A 24,144-nucleotide genomic window follows, 5' to 3' on the forward strand; every position below is an offset into this window, starting at 1 on the left:
TGTACCCCAAAAATATAAGGACCATATGTAAGGCTGGACCCCAAAAAATTAAAAGAAATTTGGTCAATCTGAGTCTTTGTAGTTTGTGTTCTGCCTGTTGCTCTGTAGCACTGGTTAAAATGTCTTATTTCTCGTATTGAAAAATGCATAAATACATGACAAACGAAAGGCAAAAATTAGATTACATTGTAGTTTGTATTCTTATTTGAAGTTTGGAGCACTCGTTTTCGGTTTTCATTACACAATCTGCTTAAATATTACACATTGTCTCTTTAAAATCGTAAAAATTGTAATGTGTCAAACACTATGTAGAATAAAAATAATCCTCCCTAAAATTTTAATTTCGGTATTTTATTTCCAAAACAAACATTTAGTCTCAAATTAGCAAACCACAATAATTTGCTTTGAGTGGCATCCTCTTGCTCAACAACTGTGCCATAATTAATTCATTTGTATTTCTGTCTCTCTCGCTCCTCCCTCCCTCTCTCCTTCCCTTCCTCCCTCTCTTATAAGCCGCATGGCTCTGCACATTGGCTCCACTCACGAAAAACATTCTCACACCCTGCAGAGCAAATCTTTGGAGGAGGTTGCGTCCAGTCTCGCACACCTGCTCGTCGTGCAGACGCACGCTCCTAGCCCGGCGATGTCCGCTGACTCCGTCTTGCGCTTTGGAAGCGGACATCAACGAGTGCCCCTACTTTTTCATCATTATCACTTTTTTCTCCTTCTTCTCCTTTTCCCCCGAGAGAGGAATGTTGTGTAGTCGCAAAAGCGGCCGCATTTGCACAACTTCACCGGCTCTTGCGCGCAAGCTTCCCCATGGAACTCTAATTATGGATTACCGTTTGATTACGCTGCTCGCTGTCTTGCTACAATTCACCTTACACACAGGTAGGGCACTTTTTTTTTCAAACCATGCACCCTTCCCTATAATTTCCGAAGCAAAACCTGTTGCATGCTTGCCAGTTTGACATTACACTTGTGCGTAAATACGCACGGCAAACGAGAATACGCACCTCGTTTGCACTCACTGGCTTGCGAGGCAAGTGGACACCTAAAAGAGGTTTGAATTATTTAAAACAGACGAGCAAGGGATAAAATACTAAATACGTGCGTGGCACAACGGAAAAAAACCCCGAGTGTTTTGATTTCCTGCAAACGAACAGCTGTTGCACTGCAGGGCGGTTGTCATCGCTATTTTTTTGTTATCAAGTCGATTTAAGAATAAATAAAGATGAAAAAAACCCTGTCAGAGTATGCTAACAGGGTTTTAAAAATTGAAAGTGTCACGAATAGAATTAAGAAAACAAGCGACCCACGGTGGCTTTAATTGGTGCAGTGATATAATTGTTTTTCTTTGTTTATTACAGTACATTACAACAATTTACATTCAAATCGTGCGTGACGAGAATCAAGTCACGTCCACTCATCTTTCTATGGTGCACTTAATTTAGTAAGTGTATGCATTTATTTAAGTCTGGAAAAAAAACTCAAATTATTGCTCCAGACGCAAAAATTTAAGTCAAGAAGGCCAACTTTGGAAGACTTTCATCGAATCTCTGCAGGCCGACCTGTGCGATGTTTAGTATCACTTGACCCAACGCTGAGAAATTTTCCCTCATGCTGTGTTTGGAATTGGCACCATTAATCGTTGCAGAGGGTCAACTGAGGGACTAACTCACTTTTGACCACCTAAACATAAGGTCTATCGCTCCATATAATCAATGCAACATATAACAAGCATTATATGTATTTATTTGCATTTTAATTTCATGGCCCCTGAGACACACGAGTAATTACATGTTATAAGCTTGAAATGGGACTCTAACACCACGCACGGTTTAAGCTCGTTTGCGCACAAAAGGGGCCTTAATCTCCAAATAACGGGCAACAATCTAGTTGATATGAGTCTTCTTAATGTAGCCAGGTAAATATAAAGATGCATTATCAGGCTCTCAAATGCTTACCCCAGTTTTGTGCGTGTTTAGAGGTAACATCGGTAAATCATTTGCATAAATTGCACTCACTTCAGATATGGACCAGTTCTGCTTTTTGCGGTCTTTGACACTTTCACGGCTTGGGAATCACGCTTTGTTTGCTTACCAAGTCTAGGAAGCTGTGGCCAATAACAATTTTATGATAGGGCTGCAATTTCGTTGTTTATAACGTGATAACGATTAAAACTAGGTTATTCTACGCTACTGGTTTTCTATGCCACTTAATATCACTAGGGACGCCAGTGAGCTGCAGGCACACTTGTGGGTTTGTTCCTAAATTGCAGTCACAAATAAAACACATTGTTGGGCTCTCTACACTACCCACATCAAAACTAAGAGTAGCAGAAATTGCACATTAAAATTACCCAGAGAACACTCAAATTATTTTTCATGCATGCAAGCAAGAAACAAAGTTGACTTCAAATGAATAAAAGCGATAAAATACAATAAAAAGACAATAAAAAGACAACAAAACTTGATTAAGCCACTGAGAGCAAAACTTCTTTGCATAGGTTCTTTTATTTAAAGAGCACACTGCAAAAGAAAAAGGAGAAAATTATGAATAATGAAGGAAAACTGGAGAGCAGAATATAAATAATTGAAAAACGGAAGGTTTTTTTCCATCGTCCAGTAGCAGTAATATTATTTTTCAGGGACACGTACAAAGCCCTATATTTAATTATAGACCTATAGCCTCTCTTTTTAATTGATAAAAAAACTAAAAATAAAAAACATCCGTACCTGCAAAAATGTACCGTTTCAAGAATGATCAAAACAGGTGTGACAGAAAAACAAACTTTGAAATATGAAGAACCTGTAAAAGGAAAAATCCGATTTTGTGAATTGTACAAAAAATTACTGGTATGAAGAAAAAAAACTTCACCTTGTTCAGCGTTTTTGTTGTTTCGTGTTGTGGTTGATTTGCAAATTATAGTTTTCAAATGACACTGTGTACTGCTTGACTTCTGAATTTTGCTGCACTGTGTCGTGCAACGAAAAATGAGTGCTAAAAGCACAAGGAAGAATACAAACTACTGTGACCAAACTGCACCATTTTTATTTTTTTCATTTTTTGCTGGTCTTTTGCGGGAATTTTGGTTTTGGTTACTCGCAGCAAGATAGCGGGCAACTATGTCAGCTCCCTCTCAGTTAGAGTAATTACAATTTTCTTCACAACTATTTTAAATAATGCAAAGTTGTACAATAGTATACATACATCTTCTTATCTTTCAAATCAAAATTGTTATTCTTCAATTGATGTTGTTTTTTACCACTAGGAGGCGCTAAATATTATACACTGTTCCTTTATACCGGAGGTACAGTAGGGGAACTGAATGTTGCACATGTTTCTGACAAACTTTTTGTGCCACAAGAATTATTTCAGTGAATGTGGTGCAGTGGTGTGAAGGCTGCTCCACACATGTGTTTTGCGGTCCAGCTCCTGATAGAATTGGACAGGAGTTTCTGATTTTTCTTTGATTGGCTGTCGAGAGGGTGTAACCCTCTACTACTATAAAGCACTGTTTCTTAACTGAAGGGTAGGGACCCAAAAGTGTGTCGCGGACTCATTTTTACTGGGTCGCTTGGCAAAAAAATTCAGAGAAGAAAAATTGAAGGGTCAATTACACTCCTTATTAACAGTAGATTGCGATAATAACCCTGCTCGATGTTTTCTATTTGTTCAGTCAATCGGTGCATTTGAATGGGACCACATCTTATTTTATTGTGATTTTGTTGGTTTTATGCCCTGCGACTGGCTGGCAACCAGTTCAGGTCGTCCCCTGCCCACTGCCTGAAGATAGCTGGGATGGGCTCCAGCACCCCTGTGTCCCTCCTGAGGATAAGCGGTGCAGATAATGGATAGATGGATGTTGGTTTTATTTCATTTTTCTGCCCATTATAATGAGTCCCAAGAAATTCAGTGATAAGAGGAAGAAAAAGTAGTTAACAGTGACAACAACGATTGAGTTGAAGAAATAAAGAATTTCTAAATTTGAAAATGGTGAACAAGTGTTTGCACTGATGGACATTACAGTAAATGGTTTGAAAATTTTATATTTTTAGCCTTTTACCGGTCCATTGATCTTTATTTACGACATAATTATATACTTATCGATGTTCAGGTACACGCTTTTTTGAAATTTTAAATGTATTTTCATATGTGGCTATTTTAAAGCAGTTTTAAGGGGTTGCTCATGTGCGATTTAGGCTTATATGCGATGTCGGCTTATATGCCAGTATATAATGTGCTTAAGGTCGTTTTAGTTATGCCGGTCTTTTTTTTGGTGGGGAAAAAAGTGAGTATATTACACTATCACTCTGATTTAAAATTACCAATCTTTCATTGGATGAAGTTGATGTTTTCTTGTTTGGGTCACAGTGTTTTTCGAGTAAACACTCAAATAATTATGTTTGAGAGAGCATTTTCTGCACACTTGCAGTTTGTCTGTTATTCTTTGCTGATACTTTTCCGATATAATTCAGATCTTTGACCTCAAATATTGATTTATTAGAGTATGCTGGTCACCCGTTCTTCAGAATACAATTATTTTGAATTATGTTGTGTATATTAAAATCTATCAATAAATAGTATAAGCAATGTTAACTGCTAAAGGAAAAATAAAATTGTACTCTGAAAATTATTAAAAAAATAAAAAACATTTATTATTATGTTTTTAATTCCCAAAAGGGTTTTGTGCAATGCGCAGTTGCTTCTATAAGATAAATTTTGAGTAAAATAAGACACAAAATGAAAAGAAAGGATACAGTAAAGTAAGAGATCATACATAAATTGAGCAAAATTATGTACCAACAGATGTATAATAAATTAAAAAAGATATTTTAGAAAATGATTTTTGTCATACTTAGTGCAGTACTTAAACTGTAACAAAAAAAAAGGAAAAACGTGTTTAAAGATATAGTAAAATACAAAAAAACATTACAAAAAGGAGAAAAACATTTATCAACTGAACAAGGACATTTTACTCTGAAAATTCTTTTGAAGGAGCTCTGTGAAATGTGCAGTTTTTCTATTCGGGAAAACATACTAAAATAAAAAAAATAATGAAAAAAGATACAATAAAATGAGAAATAAATACACAAACTGAACAAAAGTATCTAACCAAAACAAAGAGAATTGTACAAAAACATATTTGTTAATTATCCTTACTTTAATTTGATTTTATGCATGGGGTTGAGCAATGCTGAGTGGCTTCTATTGGGCAAAAAGAGTAAAATAAGTAAAATAATTAAAACAAGGTGCAGGAAACCAAGAAACAATACAGTACTGCAACTATTGAATACAAATATAGTAAAATAGGACAAAAGTGTTTTTTAAGGTATAGTGAAAAAGAAAAAGGTTATTACATAACATTGAGGAAAACGATCTGTAAACAACACGAGATAATTATACTAGTAAACCCAATAACTTTTCTTGTACTACACATTTTCCTTGAAAAAAAATAATGAGAAATGTTCCGGTTATATTTTTTCTCTTGTTTTTCTTTAAACTTTAGTTATTTGTTTTTCTCTAAACGGTGCTTTGATGACCAGATTAAAATCACATTACCGTCTTCCTCAGGCGAAAAACCGAAGTAAATAAACAGCGCCCCTAGTGGCTGGAGCCATTTTGTCTGCTCGGAGACATGCGGAATCAATCACACACTGCATTGAATTGATTATTACGCCTTTCTAAATTCAGAGCGCAGTCTTGATGATGCCTTGCCTCAGGGCCTGGGAAGTCGAATGAGTTTCTTGCAGCAAACAGTTGCGAGAACGACTTAAATTGAAGATCGGAAAAACACACATTCTGGCAAGACTTTTGCACTGTTTGTTTTCTTTGCGGTCCTGCATGCATATTCATGTAGACCCAACCCTAAGCCGAGCTATAAACTTGAGTAAAAAGTATGAAAAGAAAAGATACGGTAAATTTGGATAAATATAGCATAGCAGGAAAGTACCAATTTTTACGTCAATCACTTTAGTAGCGTAACAAAAACACAAACGCAACAAATTATAATATAATTGCGTGGAATTGTTTGACATTGGTAACGGCAACACAGAGAATCCGTTGGTGTTCTGGCTAGTTTTAATCTGTTTATAAAATATCGTCTTGCTCTGCTAGCTGTTGTTGCCACTACAAAGCTTGTGTTATCGACTTAGATGCGGGTTAAAATCTTATGTTTATATTTACGTTTATAAATTGGAGATTTTGCCTTTAAGTCCATGGAATGGTCAATAATAAGGTCAGCTATGGTGATGGGAAGTCAACGGAAGATATTTTAGGCTGCTTAATTTGAGATTTTATTTTTAATTACCTGAATGTTACCACATTAGGCTGTAAGACAGGGTCATACAAACTTTGGTCTGCGGGCCACAGGTGGGCCTTTCAGGCTTGTCTATGCAGCCTGCCGAATGAAAAATGTGAAAATACAATCGCAATAAATAAAATGGTGAATAAAGTACTACTTATTGATAAAAAAAAAAGTTGTTTTTGCAAAACTCTTGTCCCCAGTTTCCCTTTGTTTTTCTCATTGTAAATTCAGTTATTGGATTTGAGACTATGGATTGGCATACCGAAAAACAAATCAGTCGTTTTTTTCTTCCTGGTCTTAGCCCAATTTGTTTAGCCCAGTGCTCAACCCAAACTCAAAAAGTTTGCTTTCGGACCTTGTTTTAAAAAGTATCCTTAATTTAATTTTGATTTGTCAAAGTGTGCTTTTTTATTACTTGAAGGGACAGTATGTATTATTTGATCACTGAATGTCACTGTATTGTGTCCTGTAAAAGAAAAGCACACAGAGGAATACAAACTAAGAAAATCTCAAAGTGACCAAACTGCTTAGTTTTTCCTCTAATTTCTTTGCTTTGTCTTTTGTGAGTTTTTTTGTTTTTTTGGATAACTGTTGCAGCAACATGACGGACAACTATTCCAACTCCAGGGTTGGGTAGGGTTATTTTAACTGGATTACTTTCAATTACTTTTGAATTACTCCAATACCAAATATGCTAATAAAAGACAAAATAAACTAAATATGAATAAAATTACTAAATTTTGTGCAGGCTTAGGGAGTAACGGAATACATGGAACAGCAAAAATGATGTTGGCAAGCTGTTTGGTTTTGTTTTCATTTTGTTTCTGTCGCATTTTATGTTAGTTTTGCCGGAGATCAAAGCCAGGAGAGAAAGCTTACCACGTGTTGTGAGTCATAATTTTTTTCATATTTAGTTTTTTTTATCTTTTATTAGCATATTTGGTATTGGAGTAATCCAAAAGTGTTTGAAAGTAATCCGGTTAAAGTAACCCTACCCAACCCTGTCCAGCTCCCTCTAGGCAAGCCTTATATTATTTAAATTGAATAAAAATATTTCGACTTGCATCTGGCCCTTCACTCTAGTTTTGAAAATTAGAGATGCAGAACGTCTTTTGAGCAAACATCCTGCCCAACATATAAAAGAAAATCTAGATTACAAGAATTTCTACATACTACCACTAGAAGGCTGAGTGCACAAAAGTGCCTACCGCCAGCATCAGCTCGTCCTAATTAGCATATGCAATTCCCGCCAACAGTCACTACTCTCCTCTCTCCTCCCTCACTCGTTCACCATCATGCATTGATGTACCCCATCCCAGCAATCATCGGGCAGTGGGCAGGGGACACCCTGAACTGGTTGCCAGCCAATCGCAGGGCACACAGGGACAGTCAACTCGCTCGCTCATTCACACCTAGGGACAATTTAGACCGGCCAATCCACCTGAAATGCATGTCTTTGGAAAGTGGGAGGAAACCGGAGTGCCCGGAGGAAACCCACGCAAGCACAGGGAGAACACACAAACTCCGCACAGGAAGTCCGGTAGCTGGATTTGAACCCACACAGAAGGTTCCCAAGACCTTAGAACTGTGCCGCACACGCGCTAAACACTCCTGAACAGTTAGGAGTTATTTAAAGAGTAATATTTTGTAGAAATGTTTTGTGCCCTTCATGTAAAAACAAATCCCCAAAACTCATTTTTGAGATATAGTAATGTTTTTATCCTCCTGATACAATTTGGAAATGAGTGTTTATCTTATCGCAATGTGCGCTTCTATTATTGAGTATAAATAAGCTCCCGTGTTATTTTCGATTGTTCTCGATTGTTCTCAGCTCAGGGATGCTGCTGGAAATGTGAATTTCCCTTCGGGGATGAACAAAGTATCTATCTATCTATCTATCTATCTATCTATCTAATATGTAGCATTTAAAGGGACTGGGTGAAATATTTAGCGCATCCTACTGGTTAAAATATTTGATTAAAAAAAGCAATATTGATTTATGTAACAATCAATAATACTTGAACTGTCATATAAGGATGCATTTTTTAACTTGTAGGTTGAGAAATTATAATACATTTAACATAACATAAGCTTCACCTATAGGGAGCTGAGATAATTATCAACCATCTTGTTACTACCGGTACCCAAAAACATCAAAAAGGTTGGGCAAAATGATTTGAGTAACCAATTAGCCAAAATGATTTGAGTTATGTTTTTAAAGGGAGATTTGTTTTTATCATTTAGCGCCTCAAAATGGTAAAAAACTTAATTCATAACAAAAAACAATATTGATTTGAATAATAAGTGAAAGACATGAACAATCATACAAGTATGCACTTTTTAAAATACTCTTAAGTTGAGGATTTTCTATTTGTTCAACGTAACACAGGCAATACTGTATGTACTGTAATACCAAATCTATTTCATCCTGGTCATCCTGAAAGGGGGATTACCACTTGTGAGGCCCCTTCTCAAGTTTTTTTTTTCCTCACGCTGAGGTTTTGAGTTGTTCCTTTCCCGCATGTTGGTTTAAGATCAGGTAATTGTGTCATTGTAATCCTGTGCAGTCCTTTGATACATTTTTGTGATGAAGGGCTATATAAATAAATGTGACTTGATTTGACAATAGAGGGAGCTGACACGATTATCGTCATCTTATTGTTACTCCAAAAACCTCGAGGAAGTTTGGAGGAAAAATGAGACGTAAAATGCTCAGTTTTGGTTACTTTGAATCTCCAAAGATTGTATTTTTCCTTGTGCCTTTTGGCACTTGTTTTCAACAACATCTAGTGGTCAAATAATACAGTGTCCCCTTAAATAAGATATGTAAGGTGGCCGTTTAGCTAGCACCATGGCCTCCCAATCCATAACACGCCTAAATATTAGAATTGCGTTAAATATATATGTATATAAAAAATGCAATAAACATATTAGAAGGAGGACAAACCTAACAAAATGAATAAGCATTTCGTATTGGTTTTAAGTTTAATTTTAAGTAATTTAAGTTAGCTACGATATACATTTTTATCCAGGTTAATTCGAATTGTTTAGAGTTATGCGAACTTGTTATAGTGGAGTGTGAACCGACAAAAAAGAGGGAGCGTAGGTCAATAAAATCTCTTTACAATGTGAGAACTACTCTCTGCAGTATATTATTAGAGAGATTTTTTATGCCGTGCATTTTTATCTATGGGAGAAATTTGCCATTAAAAAGTGTCGTAAATGCTACACCATTTTTATTGGATCTACGGCAGGTTCCTCAACTCCAGGTCAGGCTCCTAGTCACCTACTAAAAATATGTTTTTACCCCTCATTATCTCACCTGTTTCTGCATTTCAGGCCAAGCTAAGCCCAACATCACGCCCGCGGGGGCCTACCTGGTGGTTCCGCTCAATGCACCCTTCGACCTGCGTTGCCAGGGTGAGAAGGAGATACAATGGCACCGAGAGGAGCGGCCCAAGGTTCGAGGGGAGCGTCGGACCGAAGGGGCATCCGCCTTGCACGTGGCCCGAGCCTTGCCCGTCCATATGGGCCGCTACGTCTGCCTGGAGGGGACCAGTGGAGAGCGGGCATCCATTTACGTCTTTGTCAATGGTAGATTCACGACTCACTGCGGAAAGAAAACGTTAAAGGGACAGTGCATATAATATATGAACTAGATGTCGCTGCATTGTGTCATGCATCCCCGAAAAAGTGCTAAAAAGCACGATGGGGAATACAAACTAAGGAGACACATACTGGGCTGTTTTACTTTTCATACTTTTTTGGCAGCTTTTTGTTTTATTCGGACGCTTGTACTAGCAAGTTTTCAGACAAAAATTAGCTCCCACTAATTTAGGCTGATGTTAAATAAAATAAATGCAAATTTCTCAACTTTCATGTTTTTCAAATGATGCCCATTTCACTTTTTTTTTGCTTATTATCAAAATTAATATTGATTTGTCTTTTAATGAATGACCTTTTTTACTAATATGTGACACTAAATAATACACACTGTCCCCTTTAGGATTAAAAAAAATATATAATTTTGGAATAAAAATTAGTTCTTTTGTCTACACAAAATTCTTCCTCAATGATATGACTTTACTCTCGCTGTTGTAAATATTGTTTTATTATCTATCTAATCTAAATATTTTATCAAGTAGTAAATTTTATTGAAAAAAGGTTTTATTATTTCAATAATATTAAGTATTGTGATAACCTATTACAAATAGAATATTTTATCATACATATTATTTGATGTCATATTTAGTGCCCCATATTTTGATTTTAAATATGGAAAATTCAAATTTTACTTGAAATGATCTGCATTTATATAGCGCTTTTCATGTCAATGACTTCCCAAAGCGCTTTACAGTGTGCTTCATATTTCCCAATAGCAGCCTTGTATTGCAGCCATGTAAGACGCTAACGTGCTTATTGGGGGTATTAAGGGTTCAGTGTCTTACCCAAGGACACTTCGACATGTAACACGGACAAGCCGGGATTCGAACTGGGATCCCTTGATCCCAAGACGAGCGCTCTACCTCCTGAGCTACTGCCGCCTCATAAATATGAAGATTGTATCTAATATCACAACTTTGCAGCTATGATTTCGATGCGTCACTTTATAATGTAAGGAATACATGTTGGGACAATTGAAAAAAAATGTGGTTGAATACAATTAAATTTATTTAAAACATTTTTTATGAAAAAAAAAAAACAATTTTTGATATTTTTCCTACTGTGGCACCAATGTTAAGTACTATATTTTTCTGTAATTTTAAAATATGTTTTTACATTTTAGGAATTTGTTGGTATTGTTGGCATTTAATGTGGTAGAATATTTTCAGAGGATTTCTTCATTTTTGTAAATTATGTTTAAAAACACTACTTAAGTTTTAATAATATATAAATATTGTTACTTTATTTATTTAGTTTATGACTAAGATTGAATATATCCCAACCACACAATTTTCCATTATGTAAAACTTCAGTCATTTAAAAAAACACATATTTTGTAAGTGTTAATGGAAACATATTTTTCAATATATTTATTTAACCTGCTATTCAATAAAATATTCCATTCATCCATCCATCCATCCATTTTCTGCGCCGCTTATTCTCACTTCTAACTTATCACATAACACCTTTGTTTTGTTTTTTTAAGTCGGATATATTTCCCCCATTATTTTTGGAACGCTACGTTTCTCGTACAAAAAAACGTGTCGTTTGGATTATTCTGGTTTTTGCAGCGCAGCTCGGTGCAGGAAGCGAGCATGCATGGCTGTTATGACCTGCACGTTACCTTGGCTTGCAGCCATCGCTGCAGGTTGATATCATGCGCTGTTTGCTCCCAGAACACTCCTTCCTCACGGGCAGCAAAAACAAAGCGCGTTTACTTGAAGGAGGCCAAGATATGATACCCTTTTTTCATTTACTTTTTTACTTTAACAGTGATTTTGAAAATGTACATATTTGGTTCAATGGCATAATACTTGTGGAATGTCGCAAATTGGAGAATTCAGAATTTCCAGATTGTAGGCTACTTATCAAGTTTTTATTTTTTAATTTTCAGCCAAAAAAATAAAATATTATTCTGTTTTTAATCAAAAACAAAATCAGAATGTTTTTTTTCAAATTGGCCAATCAGAAGACAAACTTTCATAAAAGGGATATGCGGTACCATTGCCTATACCAGCCAGTTAAGATACCATTAGTATAAATGATATTGGCAGCTGAAACCGATATTAGCTGCCTACTGATGGTCATTTAACTCAATCAGTGCCATAGCGTATGAATACGTTTTCAGAAGCATCGTCCCTGAATGCCAAAACAAAGAGATTCGCTGTTTTTTTGTTTTATTTAAAAAGTAAAACCATTCTAAACCAGTGAGAGCGGCTCATCAGTAAATATCAAGCCTCTGGGAATGATTTCAGTATGATAAATCATCATCGGATTTTAGGAGTGGCCGAGTTTATTCAGATCTTTGTCCGCACAATGATGAAGCCCCTACTTCCTCGTGTTGCCTTCTGTGTCCAGTGAGAGATTGTGTAGGCAGCCCATATGGCGAGTAGGCACAGTGTAGCAGTGTGGTTAGAAAGCAAAGTCAAACAGTTGGCTTTTTTTCTTTCTAAATAAGATGATGAAGTAACTTTGTAATCATCGTGGCAGAAAGGGATGACTTTCCCTGCATGTCCGTGATCACCATGATGAAATAATGTGATCGCATCACTGGAGACATCGGCCGCTGAAAAGTTATTGCAAAGTTCATGCATCGTTTATACATAAGATCAGTTTTCTTGCAATAAAATGCAAACAAAGTTCCCTTGTTCATGGAAAGCATTGTTTAGGTCATGGAGGTATCACAAATGAAAAAAAAAAGCACCAAGTGAAAGTTCTGCTTGAAATACTTCCTTTCACAAAAAGATGTTTCTCTGAGAATTTCTTTTGGGAACGGAGGTTTTTTCAAGAAACTTTGCAATTGTCAACTGTTGTTTTCTAAACAATGGTAAAATCCAGAAACATACGTTTTTTTATGCCTATGCCTATATAGCAACACAACTACATTTTCTGTAGGCCTTCAAAAATTGATCAAAATGTCAAAAATTGACTGGCACCAGCTCTTCTTAATTGAGAGAATGGTTTTGTTTTGAATAAGTTAAAAATCACAAATCAGTAAAAAAAAAAAAATAGAAAATTGCCATTATTAAGGACATCCATTATTTTGTGATTCAAAGGTATTTATTAAAAAAAAAAACATTTATATTATAAAGATTCTTATGTACTAATGGTATCCAATGTTGGTATACGTATCAATAACAACTTGAGAACTTAATAACAAAATATACATTAAAATAGATAGGAAGGGCTCTTTATCCGAATCGATACATTAACTTAAATTTGGTTTGAACTCACTACTTAATATAAGCACTTTTCAATAGGTCTGCACCGATCATTAGCTACCAACTGATCAGCAATGCAGATGGATGAGTTAAAAAAAACAATGCTTTACCAATGCTTGTTAAGAAATTTGATCTGCATATGCATTGGTTATTTTTAATTAAAATTTTAACAATTTGAATCATTACAGTGAAAGAACTTCAGTATATTGATATAGGTAGAGAATATACCCTTTTTTTTAAAGGACCGATCCCCCAAAATTACAAAAATTAAGGTTTGATTAAAAATCTTTTTATATACGTTGGTGAACATTTTTCCCTATTGAGGAATTGACAAGTTAAAAGTGTATTTGACACTCAAATGATTCAATGGCTTTTGAACTTGCAAGGAGAAGAGGGGAGAGAGCCCAAACCTCCAATAAGAAATGTCAACAACAGGAGGACAAGGAAAATCTCAATCACACATGAGGTAATGGTGCCCTTTGGGATGAGAACGCTGCAATAATGTTACAAGAGCATCAACAGACAATATGCAAACATCACAAATAAAAACCAATAAACAAGTACTAACTGCAATCGTGCAAAATGTCCAATTGACAGCAACGAAAAGCTTCCTGCCTCAAAATTCCGGACGATGGAGCAGGTTCTAGATCAGGGGTCGTCAACCGTTTTGACTCATGATATCAAAATGTTTCGATATATTTTTTTAAAAGCCACACCATATATTTTAAGACATGATTCAACGAAACCACCAAACCCGCTCTCCAGAAAAAAGCCAATTCTTCAGCACAACCTATTTCACTGTGTCCCATTTGATGATTTGATAAAATATCTGAAAAAATAATCATGTCTTAGCTTGTGTCCCATATCAACAAATATACCACTTAAAGTTTGTCCCGCTCCTGCGGTTACTTAAGATCGTTGAGGCTCATTTTGACCAACATTTTTTCGTGAACAATGGTTTCAAAACAAGGTGCAACCAGGTTCCTTTTCGAAAATGATCACAAAATACTGCAAATGAGAAAGATACTAATGTATCTAGGAGAGTGTGCTATGTGTGCAGAGATCCGCCAAATCAAATTGCTCTGGGTACTTAGCTGACATTTTCGGGTGTTTACATTGTCCTGTCGGATTTTTATCATAAAGTGTCTCAACAGTGAAACTTTATTGTTTAATAAGTCTCAATATACAGGATTCCATAGAGATGAACGGGGTCTGTTGTTGTGACACTGTGACTTGAAAATTGTACTTGAGACTATGCCTTATATTTTACAGACCCAACCAAGCATTAACCGCGTCGTTTTGGCTTTGCATATAATACATACGGAATAAAAGAGAAAATATTATTTCTCATGTTATCCCCTGAGCCAGATGTACTCATGAAAAGACCCCTGTTTAGATGATGACATGCAAAGGCACTATTGGTCAAGCATGTTTCCAGCAGGGAAAGTAAAAAAGATAAGAGAACGGTAGGAAAAAGAAATGATAAGTAACTTAGGTGCCATTGGTCATTGCAGCCATGCGCACCGCCACTTAGGAATAATCAAAAGACACAAGTTTTAGATTTAGAAAAATGTCTCTGAGGATTAAAGAAAAAGCAATCCAGCAACAGACTCATCCGCCTCCTTTAACCTGACACGTTTGTTTTGTTCCGTCAGATCCCGACAACCCTTTTAGGAAATCGATGGTGTTCAACATCCTGACCCGCGTGGGAGATGCCGCTTCCATCCCCTGCCTGGCAACCGATCCCGGATTGTCAGACCTGCACCTGGAGACGTGCACCGGTGCGGCCCTGGCCTCCGGCATGCTCCTCTCCGCCAGCCTGGAGCAAGGCGTTCTGGTCCAAAATGCGCAAAAGGCCTACGAGGGCTGCTACGTTTGCGTTGGCACGCTGCGGGGGCGTCGTGTGCGCTCGCGCAACTACCACCTGACTGTCAAGCCAGGTAGCTGCTACTGTTATGTTCATTTTTTGGAGTCAGGACATTTTTGCTGACAGGTTGTTTGTTCTCCTATTCAGTACCCGTGGCGCCCCCTGTCATTGAGATGCAATCACCCGAGAGGGTCATCCTCACCGTCAAGGAGGGGCTGGCCCTTACCTGCAACACCACCAATGTCAATGGCGATATCAAGCTTAAGTGGGTGGCACCGCCCAACTCGGTGAGACATATTTCTCTTCCTGTCTGCATGAGTCTGTTCGTCTAAGTTGTCTGTTTGTCGAAGTTTCCTGAGGGTAAATAGTCAGTTCCTGGCACAAAATGCCAGAAACACACAGACCAAAAAGTCATTGTTATACTTATATCATACAAATACTTTGAATAAAGTCAAACATATTGAAAACTTTCCAATGATTCAGTTTTGATCGGAACCAAAATATCGGTTAAAAAATGAAAAATCACAGTCACTAAACTATCAGCGTTCAAACTATTGAATACAAGCAAAATGGCTTAATGTACAATTGTCTACATTTTCACGAAAATCTGTTCAGCCATTTCTAAACATAACACATAGAAGTAGAGGTAAGATCAGGCCTAAAAAATTCAGCCCGACCCGGCCCAAGTCGCGGTTATACAAACCCGAACCTGACAGATTAACTTGATTTAATAAACAAGCTCGAAATAAACCCGAAGCTTGAACTTGTCACCAAAGTAAACACGAAGCTTACCTTGCGTACTTCAGCGTTTCGGCTGAACCACGCAGCTGGGGGTTACTTGGAGCCGAGTCGCTCAAATCAAGAGTGCACTGCAAGTGTAGTGCCAAAATAAACGGTTTAGCGACAAAGTGCGCATCTCGGCGGCGTGCAGTGAACGAAAGTGAAACTGAACAAAATGGCACCACAAAAAATCTGCAATTAGATGCAAATAGTGAAAGATTTGGCCAAAAATCAGCAAGAAAATTTGTAAAGCTTGTAAGCTCTGCAAGAAACAGAAATGACGTCTGAAGTGAGGGAGGTGGAAGCCCCGCGTCTTTTACACCAACACCGGGGCGCAACATAGATAGATAGATAGATAGATAGATAGATAGATAGATAGATAGATAGATAAATAGATAGATAGATAGATAGATAGATAGATAGATAGATAGATAGATAGATAGATAGATAGATAGATAGATAGATAGATAGATAGATAGATAGATAGATAGATAGATAGATAGATAGATAGATAGATAGACAGACAGACAGACAGACAGACAGTTGCAGAACCCTGCACTAGACTATGCAGCATTTGAAAAATCGTCAACTATATACATACCTGTCAACTTCCAGGGCTCCATGCCCTTTGAAAAATGTCGTATTTTCCCTTACAAAATACAAAATAATCTTACACCATATTTTTTTCAAACGTGTTTATTTATGTAGTTTAACATGTTATATTATACATGTGTTTCGTGATATCATATATGTGTTTCGTTATATCCTACATTTTGTTGTGAGATACTGAGTTGCGCGACATGAATGGGGTTTATTATAAAAAAGTTCAAAAATTAAGTATCTTGGACATTCACTGTAGAAGGAAAAAATACTTTCAAATATAATTAAGTAGAATAACACATTTTCTTATTCAAATTACTAATTCGTTTTCTGCATTAAATTATTGTTGGTTATATACTGATTAAAAGGATAACCACCAACCTGTCTTTTTCATTTTCTCCTTTTATACTTCCTTTTTTTTCTTAACTTCTTTATACAACATAATAATTCGTAATATAATGCATCAAAGCAAGTGAGCCGTTTAATGAGTTGAGCGGAAAAGCCGGTTCTCTAAAAAGAGACGGACTTCCTTTCACTACACAACTCGAACTGGTTTGACTTGATTGATTTGCCGTTTCGTGGTAGTCGGTGTATACCGGATGGTATTCATAATTGACAAATTTGCGTTTTTCCGTACAGATTTCCTTGTACGTCGTACACTTCTTAAAATGCATAATAAATGTACTTTGTACGGCAAAAACGTACAGGTTGACAGGTATGAATATATCAGTACAGCTCTCGGCTTGAAGTCAAATTTTTGATTGTACCCTCCATCCATTTGACTTTGACACCCCTGTCCTAGAGCATATAACAGCAACGGTCGTAATAGTGATAAAACGTTTTTTGAATGCTTATGTCATTTGAAATTTTGAATATGGCGGTCTGCATATTGTGTGTTCACGTGCGTGTCAGTGTGCTTGTCGAGGATAGCCGTGCAGACGGGGTTAATCTGTAGAGATCTCTGGGCGTTGACAGGGTGCCGTCTGGTATCCACAGCAACCAGCAAAGGTTGAGACTGCCTCGCGTATCCGGGCCGAGCACTTCGACCACATGCGCAGCGCCACCTTGCGCGTGGCGGCCGCACTGCGCAGCGACACAGGACGCTACCGCTGCCAGGCCGAGAACGAGAAGGGGGTCACTGTGAGCTCCTTGTGGCTCGATGTCTACGGTGAGTTAGTGGAAGGCAGGCCAACTGAAATCCTGCCCTTTCAATGAGAAGCCTGAACCCTTTAATTCAGTGATAGATTTATTTTTTGTTAGATGTTTTGTAAATGGGAAGTCAACCGAAAGGTTTTTCATTAAATAACATTGTCCAAACATGGCATTTTAGTTCGTTATAATATTTATAGCGAGAGTCAAGCCGAATTCACTATTTTAATCCATCTCTTAGGGCAGCCATTTTCAGAATGATGTTTATTTGTTCTTCCATATTCCTGTCCTTCTACTCTACTTTCTTCTTAATTTTGCTCTGTCCATGATAGTTCAATTATTTTGTCTTTTTTTTCTACTTATACTTTCTGTAAACTTATGTTTCTCCCTATTCACATTTTATCCTTTCATTCTTTCAATTAATCACATATCCTTTCTTCTTTCAATGTTTCTCGGATTTTTCTCACCATGTCCTTTCTTTGCATTCTTCCCTTCCAAACTTTCCTCCCTTCTTCCTTTACCGCCGTCTCTTCCTACCTTCTTTCCAACCTTTCCATCCTCCCTGTCTTCCCAACTTTCTTTCCTTCTTATCTTCCTTTTCTTTTCTGCCCACCTAGCCTACATCCATGATTGTCCTCGTTGCTCTTTACCTATCTACTTTCTTACCTTATTTTCCTTTACCTCTGTCTTTTGTTTTCCACTAAATCTTTCCTTTTTGTTACCATTTCTTATTTTCCATTCCTCTCATTTCCCTCCTTCTATTTTCCCCCAATCTTCTTTTTGAATTCCTATCATTTCTCGCTTTCCCATTCTTTCCTAATCCTTCTCTCCTCTTCCTTCCCTTTATTTCTCTCAGTTCGTACCATTTTATCCCTTTCCTTCTCTCAACCCTTCCCTCATTTTTCTCAGTCATTTCTCCTTCCTTCCTTCCTCCCTTCCTTCCTTCCTTCCTTCCTTCCTTCCTTCCTTCCTTCCTTCCTTCCTTCCTTCCTTCCTTCCTTCCTTCCTTCCTTCCTTCCTTCCTTCCTTCCTTCCTTCCTTCCTTCCTTCCTTCCTTCCTTCTTTCCTTCCTTCCTTCCTTCCTTCCTTCTTTCCTTCCTTCCTTCCTTCCTTCCTTCCTTCCTTCATTCTTTCCTTCCTTCCTTCCTTCCTTGCTGCCTTCCTTCATTCCTTCCTTCCTTGCTTCCTTCCTTTCTTCCTTCCTTTCTTCCTTGCTTTCTTCCTTCCTTCCTTCCTTCCTTCCTTGCTTGATTCCTTCCTTCCTTCCTTGCTTGCTTCCTTGCTTCCTTCCTTCCATCCTTCCTTCCTTCCCTCCTTGCTTGCTTGCTTCCTTTTTTCCTTCCTTCCTTGCTTCCTTCTTTCCATCCTTCCTTCCTTTCTCCCTTTCTTCCTTCCTTGCTTGATTCCTTCCTTCCTTCCTTCCTTCCTTCCTTCCTTCCTTCCTTCCTTCCTTCCTTCCTTCCTTCCTTGCTTGCTTGCTTGCTTCCTTGCTTGCTTGCTTCCTTGCTTGCTTTCTTCCTTCCTTCTTTCCCTCCTTGCTTGCTTGCTTCCTTCCTTCCTTCCTTCCTTGCTTCCTTCCTTCCTTGCTTGCTTCCTTCCTGTCTTCCTTCCTTCCTTCTTTCCTTCCTTGCTTGCTTCCTTCCTTCCTTCCTTCCTTCCTCCCTTCCTTCCTTCCTTCCTTAGTTCCTGCCACCCTGACAGCAACACTCCCTTCCCTCCTCCCTCCTTATATTTTTGTTCTGTACTTTCTTAGCTCGTTCCTTCCTAACTTCCTTCTATCCATCTTTTTGTCCTTACTTACTCACAGTCACTCTGTGCTTCTGCACAACCCTCAATACTTTTCACACTCCAATCATTCTCCATGCATTTCTTCCTCTGTTTAAAAATTATGTTTGGTTTAAAACTACTTTTGGATCTTTGTCCTGTAAATTAGCCTGGGGAGAGGGTCTCCTAGCTTCTCATTGTGAAGGCAGAATTTGTTGTTTATTGTTTTCCAAATATATTAAACCATGCACACCTTTTGCTTCCCTTCAGACAAAGGATTCATCAACGTAACATCAACGAGCAACAGGACCATCCACGTGCGCTCGGGCGATAGTTTATCCCTGGTGGTGACGATGGAGGCTTATCCAAAGCCCGGCTCCTTCTCCTGGAGCTTCATGGGTCAAGAGCTAAAAAACAACAGCGACCATGTCATCACCACACAGAGCACGCGCGACTACAGGTGCGACGGCCCCTGACTTCATTTCCAGAACTTCCATTCCCCACAACTAAGGAGAGCGGAATTTTGCAGGGGCTTGGCCGCGGGCTTCACAACTCTATGACAAATATGAAGGAGTGAATAGCGCCTCTGGTTGTTTAAACTGAAACCTTTGTCGCCATTCAAATGTGAACAAACAAGATTTTAAGTGTTTGGATTATCACCTCAGAGCCCCTTTGGGAATATAGCAGTGTTTGTTTTGTAGTTAGACCAGAACAAAACATGTTCACATATAAAACTGGTTAAAAAAAAAAGTGAAATCTCCATGCAAATGTAAATTAAATTTACAAAAAAATCCTCTTTTAGTGTGCATTTCTAGCAAAATATTTTCATTTAATTAGTCTTAGTTTTTTCATGGGACAGCATAGCATTTCTATAGTATACTTTGTTTCCATGCAAAGAAAGTATCTTGATTATCTTTATATTATGAAAACAACACTTAGAATAAAAGTATTTTGTTTTACTTTCTCTAAAACCTACCAAGTGTAATCAACATATTAAAGGGAATTTATGGCAATCGTTAATTAAGAAAAATACATTCACATGTAAAATTGGCAGCTTCAGATTTGTATCAATGCACCAACGTATTAATTCTAGCGCGGCACAATATTTTTGGCATATGCACTTCTTAATCATTCATTAGAAAAATAACAAGATGGATGCGACAAATATATAAAAGTTTCATAAAATCCTACTAAGCAAGGGGGAAGATTTGGCATGGACGGAAGTGAACTGTCCCCACTAATATTGAGTAATCATTATTTTGTCATCACCAATATTACGTGATCTCCTAAAATAAATCAGAAAAAAATACAAATAGGTTACTTTACGTCTCAGAAATGGTTAAATAGTGTCCCTCAGTAAAGCACTGACTCATAAGACTATGGAAATGTTTAAATCTAAGCTTAAAACACACTTCTACTCTAAAGCATATGAATAACCTATACTTTTCTTGGACAATATCTGTATTATTTGTGGTTGCAACATCCTTTGCTGTCTGGTAATCTTGTAAGGGGGATGGCACATGTGCGGTCCCTTCTCAAGGTTTCTTCATTTTCCTCATGTTGAGGTTTTTGAGTTTTTCCTTGCCCTCATGTTGGTTCCAGATCAGAGGATGGTGTAATAATATTCTGAAAAAATAGTCTGTGTTATAACCTGTGAAGCCCTTTGAGACTCTTCGTGATTAAGGGCTATACAAATAAAAATGACTTGACTTGACTAAATGGGTGTGCCTTTCCCTATTTCACGTCAGACTTAGGGTTGTTTATGATTGTCTACCCAACATTGCCAAATCCAGACTTCCATCTTTTCTGCTAAGTCAAGAAAAAAACAATGCAATTATGTTATTTATTTCGTGTTTCAACTTTGAAGTTTGTTTTAATTGACCAGAACTTCTTCTCCTGGTCTTCAGGTACAGCACTGAGCTGAGGTTAGTGCGACTGAAGACGTCAGAAGGCGGCGTTTACACGTTTAAAACCTCCAACCGCGATGCTTCAAAAAACGAAACCTTCACCATCTTTGTAACAAGTAAGTTATGTCCCTTCTTTACTTAATATATTTAATGCAAGTTACTTAGTTCAAACAATTAAATCATATCTGTTTTTTCTTCTTCTTTTTTTATTTTTAATCAGCCAAACCCGAGATCGTGTCACATGAGGGCCCGGTGGACGGGCAAGTGCGTTGTGTGGCCGAGGGTTTCCCCGCCCCAAAGATTGCCTGGTACTACTGCGAGCAGCCCTACATCAGGTAAGCATCAAACAAGACATCAGAGTCAACACAGTTTTCCTTTGAAGTCTTTTTTTTAATTCAAAACTATTTGATTAATAATGTAACTATTGGTAATTCGGGTGTGTCGGTACATGTAATAATGTTGACTTTTTAAAATTAATTATGCAATTATTTGTAATTATTATTTGAATAGGTAGTAATTTTGCCTCTGGGAAAATAGTGTACAAGTGAGTTCATGGGCAAAGTTTTGGCATGGATGGAAGGGGATGTGCCCCACCAATATTCGACCAATTAATTATAGGTGATTATACTTGATAAAAATATGCCCCCCCACCAAAGTTAAGACCAAACCTACGCCCATGTTTAGGTTTCATATTTCTTTTCTGTATTTTTCTTTATTATTTGTTTAACTATTATTATTACATTTTTAAACTCTCAAATTATTTAAAACATTGAGTTTGTTTTTAAATTTAAAAAAAAATATTGCTGCTGTAGGGGAATTCATTTGAAAGACTTTTGGGTATTTGTAGTTTCTTGTTCAATTAGTGTTTTTGTGACTGACAAAAATAGTCTTTTTTTAAGTACTATTTTTGTTTGAGAAAGAAAAAACAGTGATTAATTTAGGGGCAATTTTAGGTACAGAGCTTTGGGTGTACAGAGCACCCAGAATGTCAGCCTGGTTAAAAAAAATGTTTTCACTTAAAAGGATTCAGGATCATTCAATTCTGTTCACTTCCCATTTGTGAACACACACTATTAAGCTAGGCTGATCATTGTTGCAATCCATTTAATGGATCTCAAATGAAGACTGATATATGCTAATGATAACAAGATAATAGCACTGGGTGTTAAAATAGTTTTGAACATAACCAAGGTATAACATATTCTCAAAGAAATTAACCAGAGCCTCCACAGAGGCATTAGCTGTGCGAAAGAGGAGCATGGAGGGGAGCGAAATTGGTGCTAGGAATATAATGAACTGAAACATTTCAATGCGGTGCTGTAATTCTGACGCTGCTTTGATCACGTTTAGTTTTTTTTTTTTTTTTTAAGTTAGCAGTTTTCATCATCTTTATGCCGATCCTGTCCTTTATTGAGGAAAGGTTTTTTAAAATGTTATAATTTTGGGGGTGCTTGGGTAAGATTTGGGGGTGCTAGAGGCACCTCTCAAAACAGGCTGGTTACATGGATTCATTGAAAATATGTTACAGTATATCTTGTTATAGAACTATTTAATATGTCTTCCTATTTATTTCCCTTTGCTTTCTTCACTAAATGGTCATTTATAATTTGCAATTAACCTTTACAAATCACAAATGATAGGCCTCTCAGAAAAAAACAACAGTTGAACCAGTCTATATTTAATATTTATTTTTTAATGTAGGCGGTGTAACTTCCTTTTGTAAAAGCTTTCCTAATCTGTTTGCAAGTTGGTGCAAAGATTCGTGACCCGTGTGCTTGCCTAGGACCCAAAATAAACCCTGTGGTGCATTAGTGTGAAAAATGGAGTCTGTTATTCATTTTCACACTGCAACACAGTTCGTATTACTAAGGAATGTCTCCAGAAAATAATAAAGAATCACTTGCTAACATCGAGCTAGAGATGCATTCAATCAATAACATGTGTTAAGTTTCTCCGCATCCATACCATGTAAGAGAATTTCCGTTGTGTTAGCTCAGTTAGCTAAATTGTTATTGCCAAGCAGCAGCATAACATTAGCAAAATTTGCATCGACCCTGTCAGAAAGAAACTACATGGTAAAAGAGCTTGGCCGGATTAGCTGATTTAGCACCATTGATACATTGAGAGCGGACTATGAGCACAATTAGCATTCGACCCATCAGGAAATGCATAACAGAACAGAGCTGGGATAATAAAGGATTATCTCAGCAAACAACGCAGCTTTGTTGCAACCCCACACAAATTGTTATGATAAGAACACCAGACTGTTAACAAATATGCCTGCCTGAAAAACAAAAACCTAGTGACTTTTAGGAAGTGTGTGATTTTATGTCCGCATGCCTACACTTGTATGAGGAATAATTTGTTTTTCGACCCTGCCAGTTTGCTCTTAACATGTTATTCCAACAAAACACTTCTCATGCTTGCCCCACACCCCTGATTTTATTCAGGTGCTCCCAGCAAGTGAACGCCACTCAAGAAGAAACAGACATCATCACCATCACACTTTTCAGCCCCATGTTTGGCAAAACGGAGGTGGAAAGCCGAGTGAACGTTAGCCGTGGACGCTTCAGTACGTTGGAGTGTGTGGCTACAGTGGAGGGCGAGCAGGCATACACGCTATTCTCCATCAGTGGTGAGCTACAACGTCAACACGTCTCAGCGAAAAAACAAACTAAATTATGTTACAGTGATCCCTCGGTTTTCGCGGTTAACAGGTACCATGACCCGCCAAGAAAAGTGAGAATCCGCCAAGTTGCGTCACACCTTTATAAAAGCCACCAAACGTTTAAACTTACCTCGAGATGAAATTATTAAAGACTGAGAGTATACCATACAACAGTAACAAAAAATAATTATAGATCTACAAATAGTAACGCACGA

The 24,144-nt window shown here is 37.4% G+C and overlaps 1 protein-coding gene across 1 annotated transcript in view; it reads left to right on the forward strand.

Annotated features, from left to right (window-relative positions):
• Positions 1–556: 556 nt before the first annotated feature.
• Positions 557–24,144, forward strand: part of kita (KIT proto-oncogene, receptor tyrosine kinase a) — a 37,990-nt gene continuing 14,402 nt past the window's right edge. Inside the window, exons 1-9 of the mRNA XM_088349457.1 lie at positions 557–891; positions 9,650–9,904; positions 14,850–15,134; positions 15,209–15,348; positions 17,417–17,609; positions 19,625–19,814; positions 21,262–21,377; positions 21,482–21,596; positions 23,712–23,896. Coding sequence (XP_088205583.1) covers positions 753–891; positions 9,650–9,904; positions 14,850–15,134; positions 15,209–15,348; positions 17,417–17,609; positions 19,625–19,814; positions 21,262–21,377; positions 21,482–21,596; positions 23,712–23,896 — 1,618 coding nt within the window. The 5' untranslated portion in view covers positions 557–752. The remainder of the gene's footprint in view (positions 892–9,649; positions 9,905–14,849; positions 15,135–15,208; positions 15,349–17,416; positions 17,610–19,624; positions 19,815–21,261; positions 21,378–21,481; positions 21,597–23,711; positions 23,897–24,144) is intronic.

The sequence above is a fragment of the Urocampus carinirostris genome, chromosome 12 (genome assembly GCF_059441175.1).
Source record: "Urocampus carinirostris isolate Australia breed hairy pipefish chromosome 12, RoL_Ucar_1.0, whole genome shotgun sequence".
NCBI classification, from domain to species: domain Eukaryota; kingdom Metazoa; phylum Chordata; class Actinopteri; order Syngnathiformes; family Syngnathidae; genus Urocampus; species Urocampus carinirostris.